Source organism: Bombina bombina, chromosome 1 (assembly GCF_027579735.1).
Source record: "Bombina bombina isolate aBomBom1 chromosome 1, aBomBom1.pri, whole genome shotgun sequence".
Taxonomy (NCBI): domain Eukaryota; kingdom Metazoa; phylum Chordata; class Amphibia; order Anura; family Bombinatoridae; genus Bombina; species Bombina bombina.
In genome coordinates, this window is record NC_069499.1 from 1,437,330,449 (window position 1) to 1,437,343,648 (window position 13,200).

General features: G+C 36.7%; 1 protein-coding gene across 3 annotated transcripts in view; it reads right to left on the reverse strand.

The window, feature by feature from the left end:
* Positions 1-13,200, reverse strand: part of CADM3 (cell adhesion molecule 3) — a 465,173-nt gene that overhangs the window by 108,502 nt on the left and 343,471 nt on the right. For all 3 annotated transcript variants that reach the window (XM_053705518.1, XM_053705514.1, XM_053705521.1), the window contains one exon: positions 9,184-9,354. In XM_053705518.1, coding sequence (XP_053561493.1) covers positions 9,184-9,354 — 171 coding nt within the window. The remainder of the gene's footprint in view (positions 1-9,183; positions 9,355-13,200) is intronic.

Genomic DNA, 13,200 nt, shown 5'->3' on the forward strand with positions numbered 1-13,200 from the left:
TACGACTCTGCATTATATAGACCAGAGTTAATTTATGTATGGAAAAGCTTGCAACTCACTGAGACTTCCAAGTTCAGTCCATTTTCTTAGAGAATTATGTAAGGTACAGTATATCTCTGTGAGATTTGCAAGATTATTTCACTCCTTTTTGGTGAGTTTTTGAGAATTGGGCACGAATTCCCTTGGGCTACAATGTTGCCCTCCAGCTCATATCTGATCCAGTTTAACAATCCTGCGCAGCTAGTTTACTCTAATGCTGGTTCATTTCTGGTTTCTATGTGTGGACCCAATCTATATTTTGGTTTCTATGTATATATATATTGGCTTGTAGTGCTAGTCTTGCTTACAATGGTTATTAAAGTGTTGTTTGAAGCATAGATTTTTGTTTCTATTAAAAGATAGGTAATATTGAGAAAAATATTAGAATATTGGAATTCAACAATTCAGCATACTTAAAGTGATATAAAACCCCAAATTTGTTCTTTCATGACTCAGATGGAGCATTTGATTTTAAACAACTTTCTAATTTACTTCTGTTATCAGTTTTTCTTCATTCTCTTGGTATCTTTGTTGAAAAACAGGGACATAAGCTTATGAGCTGGCCAATTTCTGGAGCACTATATGGCAGCAGCTTTGCAAAAATGTCATCCATTTGCAAGAGCACTAGATGGCAGCACTATTTCCTGTCATATAGTTCTCCAGATCCTACCTAGGTATCTCTTCAACACAGAATATCATTGGAACAAAACAAATTTGATAATAGAAGTAAATTGTCACAAAAGACAATTTTTAGGTTTCATATCTCTTTAATATGTACAGACGTTGACCTTAATCTGTTAATCCAATAATGGGTATCCAGTTATATTACCTATTAAGGGCAATATTAACATTTGTAACTCTATTGCAACTAATAATAATTACACAAAAGAACTCAAGTCCCAAATGCGTGTTAAAAAGTAAAAACACTCTTTATTGTCGCATGTTTAAAAGACAGAGAACACCACTACACACACTAGGCTGACAACATCTGACGCATGTCCTACCCCATCGGCACATTGTAAGGGAAAGCTCAGCTGCAAAAGCTCCTTACTTAAATATACTGTATAATTAACCCTTTCTATTCTATACATATAGAATCCAACAACACCACCACCTGTGATATACTTAAGGTGAATGTAATGTTTGATGAATCAGTGCCCGGTTTTTAAAATCCTATAAAAAACATGGGCACTTTCATTCATCAAACTTTACATTTCACTTGTTTTGTTAAAATACTTACCTTTTTAATATTGACAGCCGTTCCAGCGATTCCCCCTCCTGCTGCTTGTCACTTCATACGTCAGCAATGACGAATACAGCATTCTCCAATCACGGCTCCCCCCCCCAGGGGAATCATTGCATGAGGCAATGCCATGATTGGAGGAAGCCAGCGGGAGAAGCGCTGGAGCGGCTTTCAAGATTACAAGGTAAGTATTTTAACAAAACAAGTGAAATGTACAGTTTGATGAATGGAAGTGCCCCTGTTTTTAATAGGGTTTTTAAAAATCAGGCACTGATTCATCAAACTTGATATTCACTTTAAAAATGTTTATAAAAACATATTATACAATGTGAAAACAAAGTATAGTAAAAGAGCAAAATTTTCTACGTAGTTCCTTAATATGTATATTAGATGTAAATACATTTGTCACAAAAGGATCCTATGTTAAATTAGTTTATTGCCACTTCACCAATTTTGACAAAAATATATTATAAACAGATCGCCTGTGAAGCCAAAAGTATAAACAAATACATAAATGCCAGATGAAAGTATTCACAGTGAGCATAAATCACTATACTAAAGATTGTATCATTATAAGTATAGAGTTTTAGGTCCCAGATCTTATTCATACTATTGGGACTCCCTGTTTTTAGAGTCGACATACCCGACTGTATGTGATTGGGCTGATTGCTGTACACCGCCTCAGAGGTGACGTACGAGTTAAGGAGCAGCAGTCTTAAGACCGCAGCTTCTTAACTCCTATTTACGGCGAGCCTGAAGGCTCACACGGAAACAGATGTATCTGGCCCCATTCGGGCCATGATAAATCAGCCGCATAGTATTTAAGTGACAAATATTCTTCCCTGACGTTGTTTTGGGTACTTCATCTTCCAAAGACAACAAATGATCCCTTATTCTGTCTTTTTATAAATGGATCACATGACCTATATATTGACCCTTGCAAAATTGGCAAGTGATCGAATATACAACAAATTTCGAGTTACAATCTAAATAATGTTTAATATCAAATTATTTGTCTATACACAACATTTGACACCACATTTGAAGATACCATCCCATTTACATTCCAGTCTCCTCAGACATAGGGGCCTATCTATCAAGCTCTGAACGGCGCTTGAAGGCCCATGTTTCTTAGCTGCTGATGCAATGCTGAATACGGAGAGCGTATTGCTCTCTGCATTCAGCGATGTCTGTCGGACCTGATCCGCAGTGTCGGATCAGGTCTGACAGACATGATAAATAGGCCTCATGGGCTTTTTTGAAAAGTCTTTTTTACAAAATTGTCCCTTATTGTGGCTGTTTTTTTAGATAGACATCTTATCCCCTTACTGACCACTTCCTTCAATTTCTGATCTTTTCCTAAAATAGGCAAATATTTTTGAATGATATTACAAATTTTAGAATACTGACTACTATAACGGGTGGAAAAGGTTATCTATCAGTTTCCTCATTATCTAAAACATTTACCCTATATTAAATAAGGTATTATCACTTCATGTCGAGGGCTTTGTTCATAATTCCTTCTACATCAGATTTTTCATAACCTCTAGCTAAGGACCTGTACTTAAAGGACCAGTCAACACAGTAGATTTGCATAATCAACAAATGCAAGATAACAAGACAATGCAATAGCACTTAGTCTGAACTTCAAATGAGTAGTAGATTTTTTTTCTGACAATTTTAAAAGTTATGTCTTTTTCCACTCCCCCTGTACCATGTGACAGCCATCAGCCAATCACAAATGCATACACGTACATGTGACAGCCATCAGCCATTCACAAATGCATACACACTTATTCTTGCACATGCTCAGTAGGAGCTGGTGACTCAAAAAATGTAAATATAAAAAGACTGTGCACATTTAGTTAATGGAAGTAAATTGGAAAGTTCTTTAAAATAGCATGCTCTATCTGAATCATGACAGTTTAATTTTGATTGAGTGTCCCTTTAAGTTCATCTGCCTCAACTGAATATTTATCTAAAGTAGTGCAATTTCTACAGACACGCATGAATTGGCCTTTAGGTATACCTTTTTGACACAAACCTTTTAATCCAATAACAGGTATCCAGTCATATCGGCTATTAAAGGGGTAATATACACCAATTTTCATTTAACTGCTTGTAATATGCACTACTATAAAGAAGAATATGCACAGATACTGATATAAAATCCAGTGTAACACCTTTTAAAAACTTACTTAAAGGGACATGAAACCCAACATTTTTCTTTCATGATTCGGATAGAGAATACAATTTTAAACATCTTTCCAATTTACTTATATTATTTTATTTGCTTCCTTCTCTTGTTATCCTTTGATGAAATGTTTATCTAAGCAAGGTCAGGAGCAACCAAGGTTCTAGCTGTAGATTGGTGGCTGCATATATATCTTGATTGTGATTGGCTCACCCATGTGTTCAGTTAGAAACCATTAGTGCATTGCTGCTCCTTCAACAAATAATACCAAGAGAATGACACAGATTAGATAATAGAAGTAAATTAGAAAGTTGTTTAACATTGTATTCTCTATCTGAATCATTAAAAAGAATTGGGTTTCATGTCCCTTTAAAAGCTCAAATGTTAACACTGTTAATGAGATAAGCTTGAGACACCCAGTGAAAGGGGCTGATAGCAGAACCTCCCCCCTCCCCTGCATATCAAAAGACCCATTATACAAACAGAAGCAATGTGAAGTCTGTATACATCAGTATACATCTAAAACTTTGGGTCTTGGTTAGGAGTCTGAAAATCAGCACAATGCTATTTAAAAATAAGCAAAACTATATATTTTTAGAAAAAGACACCCAGATGGGCTATATAAATGGATCATCTACAAAACATTTATGCACAGAAAAATCTAGTGTGCAATGTCCCGTTAAGGCAAATAGTAAAGGACCAGTAAATACAGTAAATTTATATAATTCACAAATGCATGATAACAGGACAATACAATAGCACATATGGGTAGATTTATCATAGTGCAAGCGGACATGATACGATGTAGCGCATCATGTCCGCTGAACATCGATAAATGCCTACAGCATACACTGTTGGCATTTATCATTACACAAGCAGTTCTTGTGAACTGCTGGTGCAATGCCGCCCCCTGCAGATTCTCAGCCAATCGGCCGCTAACAGGGGGTGTCAATCAACCTGATCATATTTGATCAGGGTTGATTTCTGTCCGCGGCCTCAGAGCAGGCGTACAAGTTATGGAGCAGCGGTCTTTAGACCTCTGCTTCATAACTTATGATTCCGGCAACCCTGAAGGCTCACGCGGAAACAGCGGCATCAAGCTCCATACAGAGCTTGATAAATCGGCCCCTTAGTCTGAACTTCAAATGAGTAGTAGATTTTCTTCTGACAAATTTCAGTTATGTCTATTTCCACTCCCCCTGTACCATGTGACAGTCATCAGCCAATCACAAATGCACACATGCATATTCCTTGAATTCTTGCAAATGCTCAGTAGGAGCTGTGACTCAAAAAGTGTAAATATGAAGAGACTGTGCACATTTTGTTAATGGAAGTAAATTGGAAAGTTGTTTAAAATTGCGTGTTCTATCTGAATCATGAAACTTTAATTTTGACTTGAGTGTCCCTTTAACATTTGTAACTCTTTTACAACTAATAATGATGATGATTGTTTATATTACTTTGTAATAGTTATTTTTTCAATAAAACAGATTACAAGTTCTAGATTCTTGTTGAAAGCTAATGAAGTATTTTAGCTGCATCAGAATCTAAAGGAACTACTGCTATTGATATTTATAATTATTCTTACTGGATTTTTAACCCGGAATTGTGTTTTTTTTACAGTTGTATAAAAAAAGACATAAAGGACTCCATTAATCATGCAGCAGAAACTGCTTTGGAGGCTCACCTGAAACCAAAGTTAACAAGCAGCAGTCGTAAAGCGATTGTGATGATTGACAGCCCCTTATGGTTAAAAATGAACTCTACATCAGTAGTAGTGTTTATTGCTTTTGTCTGATTGTTCCATATGTGTGTTTTGCTTAAAGAGAAATTGAACAACCTGGAGCTGCCTACCCATGTATCTATCTATCTTTCTGTCTATCCATATTACATATGTCTATCTTGTGTGAAGTTACCAATTAAGTATTGTTTTTTACTTTTGTGCACAAAATTATATTCATATATTTTTAGTCACAATATTCCTCACCAGGACCAGACCTACTTTCAGTACTATCAACCCCCAAACGTCCTGCAGCTGAGTAGTACCACAACTACAGAAAGCACTCTTACTACATTTCTGGATAAGCAGATAACTAGTGCGTTTATTTTTTAATTGAGATGTGTGTGTGTATATGTGTGTATATGTGTATGTGTGTGTGTATATATATGTGTGTGTGTGTGTATGTGTGTGTGTGTATTTGTGTGTGTGTATATGTGTGTGTATGTGTGTGTATGTACCATACTACAGTATATATGAGAATATCTTAAAAGACAGGATGTTTAGGAGAAATTCATATTGTAAAAAATCATCTTGTATAAAAAATCATCTTGTTATTAATTGTTGATGATATTGTGTATCACATTAGCTAAAATATATAGGTATAGAGTGCTTTCTTTCTTCTCGAATAGGCTATAGAATGATTTTCTGGGATTGATTAAATTATTGTGTAGAATTCACGGTGTACACATAGGGGTAGATTTATCATATGTCCGCCCAACATCACTAAATGCAGACACAATACGCTGTTGGCATTTAACATTGCTCAAGCATTTCACCATGCACATTTGTGGCCAATCAGCTGCTAGCAGGGGGTGTCAACCATCCCGATCGTATCCGATGAGTTAAGGAGCAGCGGTCTTATGACAGCTGCTTCTTAACTTAAGTTTCAGTTGGACCTGAAACTTCAGGGTAGATTGCAGCATCCACTGCTTGATAAATCTACCCATAGTGTAGAATAGGGTATTTGATGTATACATAGCATTGTAAGGGGAGTTGTGTTAATATGAGAGTATGTATATTAGCTAGTAGCTGTACTTTAACTTATGATGGCATTTCTATTTTCTGACCAATCATCAGATAGCTATGTATTTAAATTCCCTAGGTGTGAGTATCCCCTGTTATCCATGAATACAGATTGATCCCAAAACAAGTCTTAGTAGGGAGCCCACCATATTGTTTGTGATGTGTTTTATATTTGTATGCTGATGCCTACGCTTGTGTTTTATGGACTGCAATAAAGAATTATTTTTGCAAGAGATAGAGGCAGTCTGGGGTTTCATGCTTTGTGCCTGTGTGTTTCAGTGTTCCATCTCAGAACAGATTATGTGAGTGGCCCAGCAGTGAAACAGTTAATTAGGGAATCACACGCTGCAGTTAGCAAACACTACACAATGCAGACAGAAAGGTATAAATCCCTAATTAACTGTTTCACTTCTTGACCGCTGACAAAATCTGGCCTTGGAGGGAACACTGGTGTGTGGAAGGTGTGTGTATGTGTGATGAGTCACAATAAAAAAAATAACATTTATTAGGTTGCTGGCACCACATATGATTTTTATATTGTGGGGACATAATTCTGAGCATGCATTGTGTGTGTGTAGCTTGTTTGAGTTTTTATCTGGGATGCTACAATAATCACCAATAAATAAATACATTGATACAATAACATTTACTTTTTCTTTACTTTAAATATACAAATATGGACATTATTTGCATGGGAAATCATATGATTGCTTAGAGTGGCAAAAAAATGTCTACACAACCACTAAAGGGACAATAAACATAAAAATATTGTAAAGGGATAGTGAACCCAAATATTTTCTTTCATGATTCAGATAGAGCATGCAATTTTAAGAAACTTTCTAATTTATTCCTATTATCATGTTTCCTTCTTCTCTTGGTATCTTTGTTTGAAAAAGCATGAATGTAAACTTACAAGTCGGCCCATTTTCGGTTCAGCACCCTGGATAGCGCTTGCTCATTGGTGGCTGCATTTAGAAACCAATCAGCAAGCGCTACCCTGGTGCTGAACAAAAGATGAGCTGGCTCATAAGCTTACATTCCTGCTTTTTCCAATAAAGATACCAAGAGAATGAAGATAATTTGATAATAGGAATACATTAGAAAGCTGTTTAAAATTGCATGCTCTATGTGAATCATGAATGAAAAAAAAAATGTGTTCAGTATCCCTTTAAGTGCATTAGAACAGTGTTTTTCCACCAGTGTGCCGTGGCACACTAGTGTGCCATGAGAGATCCTCAGGTGTGCCACGGCAGACTGACAACAGTGTGACATATTTTTAAAATTTTGCTTGTTTTTTATTCTGGGCGGTTTTTTTATTTTGAGTGAGATGATGACTGAGGGTAACAGCGCAGCGCATTATGATTGTTTGTGAATGAATGTCAATATGTCATGTATAGTTTGTAGGAGGCATGGCATGAGAACACAGTACAGTGTGTGTGTGTATATATACAGTGTGTATATATATATATATATATATATATATATATATATATTGTATTAGGCTACAATGTGTGCTTTTGTAACATTTTGGGATAGTGGTGTGCCGCAGGATTTTTTAATGTAAAAAAGTGTGCCACGGCAAAAAAAGGTTGAAAATCACTGCATTAGAAGCTTTAAAATATGTTTGTACTAATGCTTTCTAATATGTTACTAAAAAGCTTTATGTTAACCCAGTACTCATGGTTTCTCCTTTTAAACTACATTATAAGACAGGCTGCCAACATCCTCCTTGAAGTTTTTTCTATGTAAGGTTGAGCAGGTAGAACAGCCAATCAAATGTTATATCTCTCCCCATAGCTTTACATATTCTCTATGCTTCATTATGTAGTCTAAAAGAGGATTTTATACTTCTTCATAGAGCAGCCATAACTCTGTATCTGATAAAAAGCATTAAAAAAGGGGTCTGGGGGCTTACTTGGCAATCCAGCTACAGATGAACCACAAAATGTAGAATAGGCAAGGCTTTTGATTAGCAAAGCAGGAAGCAGAAGTAAAAACTTTTCTTCATTCTGATAATACATTTAAGTTATTTTACACATTTACTGTCCCTTAAAAAAAGTCACAGTTTAACCTCAAATAAATTATGCAGACAATGGGGCCGATTTATTAATGTGCGGATGGACTTGATTCGCTGTAGTGAATCATGTCCACTGCACATCGATAAATTCCGACAGCATGCGCTGTTGGCATTTATCATTGCACAAGCATTTCTAGTGAAATGCTTGTGCAATGCTGCCCCCTGCAGATACGCGGCCAATCGTCCGTGAGCAGGGGGTGTCAATCAACCTGATTGTATCCGATCAGACTGATTGCTGTCCATCGCCTCAAAGGTGGCGAACGAGTTAAGGAGCAGCGGTCTTAAGACCACTGCTTCTTAAAGGGACACTATACCCAAACATTTTCTTTCATGATTAAGGTAGAGAATATAATTTTAAACAACATTCCAATTTACTTCTATTACCTAATTTGCTTTATTCTTTAGCTATACTTTAATGAAGAAATATGCTTTTCAGCAAAGAATATCAAGAGAATGAAGCAAAATAGATAATAGAAGTAAATTAGAAAGTTGTTTATAAGTGTATGCTCTTTCTAAATCATGAAAGAAAAAAATTGGGTTTCATGTCCCTTTAACTCCTGTTTCCGGCGAGCCTGAAGGCTCGTGCGGAAACAGCTGCATTGGCGCCTATACAGGGCTTGATAAATCGGCCCCAATGTCTCTTTAATGCTTTCAATCTACAGTGCAATGACTTGCTTTTCCATGAGGAAACCCACTTAAGGTTAATTGAAACAGACTTCTGGACACATAAATCCTCTAATTAAAAATGAGAACACTGCAAAGCCATAATTATCCACAGATCTTAGGATTTGTGCCCTTGAGGGCTATGAGAGGGTGAAGTCACTTACAGAGGACTTGAATCTTATGGCTGGTTGACATTACAGAGTCTGGTTGAGAATCGTGGCCAACTGTGCAGGTGATCTCCCCTCCATCATCTTCTTTGTTTATTTGAAACTCAATGACACTGGTGACATTGAAAGTTTTGCTGTTTGTGTCTGGAAATGCATTGGTTTTAGCTCCTAAAAATAAATAAAACATATGATATTCAGATATTGGAAATTATTATTATTATTTATTTGTAACACAATGGACACACTCTGTATCACAGGGCAAAACAGTAGGGGACAACATTACATTGATTCATTTTAAAAAAGAAATACAAATACAAGTTACAGACTAAACAAAACATATTGCTACAAGAGGAAAATAATCATGTTCCAAAGTGGCTACGTACATATGTTGGCCCATTTGGTTTAGTAACTATTATTTAGCTTTAGCTTTGGGTTTGAGTCCAATCTTTCCATTATCAGCTCCTCATAATTTGTTTTTTGCCAATATGGGAATCCTATTTTTCAATCCAAAAATGGATTCAGGCGCTAAAAGTCCTCACTCATGAATGAGTTTCCAATAGAAAAAAAATATGCTTTTTAGTTTCTTAGTACTTATTATAAATATAAAAACTGTAAATTCAACTGAAACTGGTTACCTTACAGCTCTATTGAATCAACCAATTTGAATAGTGGGTAAGGAAAATCATAATTTATAAGATTTTTTTTTTAGGTTTATTAACCTATTATAATCTGAATCCATTCTGATAACTGGTAAACAACATCAATGTATGTAATGTATATAGGCCTGATGGGTATACTGGGCATGTTTGCTTAATGATGAATTTGATACTTTTAATATTTTAAGTATAAAAAAACAGCTAAGTGACAGTGTTTTCCTTCATTGCAACAATGTAGCCGCAAAATTGTCACCAATATTGGAAAACCAAACAGATTTTGTCTTTGCACAATTTCTGTTACTGCAACTAGATTGTGATGTAAGGTTTTGGATATTGTGTGTTTTTCTTTTATTGGAAGATCCCATTACAGATGCTAAAAGTATTACATTTACATTGTTATATCCATCTTTATATTTCAAAAACATGCAATCTCATAAGGATGTGTAGACCTTTTATATCCATTATATACAATAATCAAGACCATATATAATAATACACCTTTAAAATGTAACCTGTGGTCATTTCAGAGTGTTTGGCACATGTGTAACATAACAGAATTATCTTGGAATAGTTGTAGATAAGTCGAAAAGGCCAGTTTAGGCCTTTTGGTGACAACATTTTCTTGAACTCTATGTAAAATTTAGGGCTTTTTGGCAAGCCATAAATAGTTATTGGCTCAGAGAAGCAGCCGAAATACCACAATTGTGCTTGCATTGAAGTGCCTGCAATGGAATTCATCATTGCCTGTAATATGCATAAAACTAGCCAAAGAATAAATACAGTTTTCACTTCACCTGGATTTTAGTTACATCATTTGGCAAAAGCGTGATAAGACTGGAGATCATGTCTAGGTGACTGAAGTTCAATGCCCATCTATCTAATCAGCACAATAGGATAAGATCATTAATTACCAGGCTATAAGTTCAAACTTAGCCCTCTCATCATTTGGTTGTCCTGAGAACTTATGAACTCTGTTGAACTGTCTCTGCTTGTTCCTCAGGTCTCCTGACACCGATTAGGTCTGAGGGGCTTTTCTTTGCCTATAGACTGCCATAGCCTATTTGCTTGAACTGACCATACCTTCGTCCCTTGCCTCCGGTTCTGTGCCTCTGAACCTGTGTGGCTGCTTCATCTATGTTTCTGTACTTTCAACTCATGCACCAGACTGTGCTGTTTCTGACTGAATTCAATCTGTTCAGTAGGTATTTAATTCAAAACTTTCAGCCTGAGAAACCCAACTTGTCAAGTATCACTCATCACTATTCCAGTACCGTCCCTTCTAATCCAATACCAGACTTTTCTGTTAGTCCTGATACAGTCACTGTAGTCAATTAACTAATTATAACTGTGGGCATTCAATTTCATATCTTGATCTTTAATTGTAACTATGGGGAAATAAATGCAACACTTTGGCATTAACTATGATAATCCACCTTAATGTGATACACTAGTTCTAATTGTAGCCCTCACAATCACAATAGTAAATATAACATAGAGAGTGCAGGTGGCTTTCTGATATTCACTAAAGATTTCTTCAGTGTACTCTCTGACAGTAACTGTAGCTCTATCAGTACCAGTGGCTCTCTGGCATTACTGTAACTCTATCAATACTAGTGGCTCTCTGACAGTATCTGTAGCTCTATCAATACCAGTGGCTATCTGACATTATCTGTAGCTATATCAGTACTAGTGGCTCTCTGTCATTATCTGTAGCTCTATCACTACTAGTAGCTCTCTGACTGTATCTGTAGCTCTATCAGTACTACTTTCTCTCTGACAGTATCTGTAGCTGTATCAGTACAAGTGGCTCTCTGACAGTATCTGTAGCTCTATCAGTACCAGTGGCTCTCTGGCATTACTGTAACTCTATCAGTACTAGTGGCTCTCTGGCATTATCTGTAGCTCTATCACTACTAGTAGGTCTCTGACTGTATATGTAGCTCTATCAGTACTACTGGCTCTCTGACAGTATCTGTAGCTCTATCAGTACCAGTGGCTCTCTGGCATTATCTGTAGCTCTATGAGTACTAGTGGCTCTCTGACAGTATATATAACTCTGACATTTCTAGTGGCTACTTGACTGTATCTGTAACTCTGGCAGTGCTAGTGGCTCTCTGACAGTATCTGCAGCTCTATCAGTACTAGTGGCTCTGACAGTATCTGTAGCTCTATCAGTACCAGTGGCTCTATGGCATTATCTGTAGCTCTACAAGTTCTAGTGGCTCTCTGACAGTATATTTAACTCTGACAGTTATAGCGGCTACTTGACTGTATCTGTAGCTCTGGCAGTACTAGCAACTCTTTGGGCCACATTTATCAAGCTTCAGGGCCTCAGCATGCAAGCTTGAAACACTAATTAAGTAGCTACAGTCTTAAAACCACAGCTATTTAGCCTCTCCATCACCTAAAGTAATACAGAGTGAAATCATCCCAATCCGATCTGATTGGAATGTTTAACAGCCTCGGCTCCTAGAGATGCAGGGCAGATAGGTTCACAGGAGTGAACCTTGTCTGCCCAGCCATTAATAAATTGTACCATTTGAGTGTATCTGTAGTTCTGACAGTACTAGTGTTTATCTAACAGTATTTGTACCTGCTCTCTGGTTATCTGTAGCTCTGACAGTAATAGATGATTTCTGACAGTATCTGTAGTTCTGACAGTACTAGTGTCTCCCTAACAGTATTTGTACCTGTTCTCTGACTATCTGTAGCTCTAACAGTAATAGAGGATCTCTGACAGTATCTGTAGTTCTGAAAGTACTAGTGGCTCTTTGACTGTATCTGTACCTCTATCAGTACTAGTGGCTCTCTGACTATCTGTAGCTCTGACAGTACAAGTGGATTTCTAGTGACTATCTGTAGCTCTGACAGTAATAGAGGACATCTGACAGTATCTGTAGCTCTGACAGTACAAGTGGCTTTCTAACTGTATCCGTACATCTATCAGTACTACTGGATCTCTGACTATCTCTAGCTCTGACAGTACAATTGGATTTCTAACTTTATCTGTAGCTCTGACAGTAATAGTAGCTTTCTGACTGTATCTGTAGCTCTGACAGTACTAGTGCGCAGAAGAAACCCAAAAGGAGTTATGAATATTTCACATTCCATTGCTCTTCGCTTACAGAACAATGTCATTTTCATTTCAAATACAGATATATTTATATATATATATATATATATATAAAAATGTACACCTATGCGCATCTGGGTTCTGGTGAGCGTACATGAAGAATTACTAATCTTACATCGCATTATTAACTTTTTTTCTCCATTGACTTCGTGAAAGTGCACGCAATATTCTAAGTGAGCATTTTTGCGCTAGTCCGGTTACTGCTAGAGCAAAACTACCGCGCCA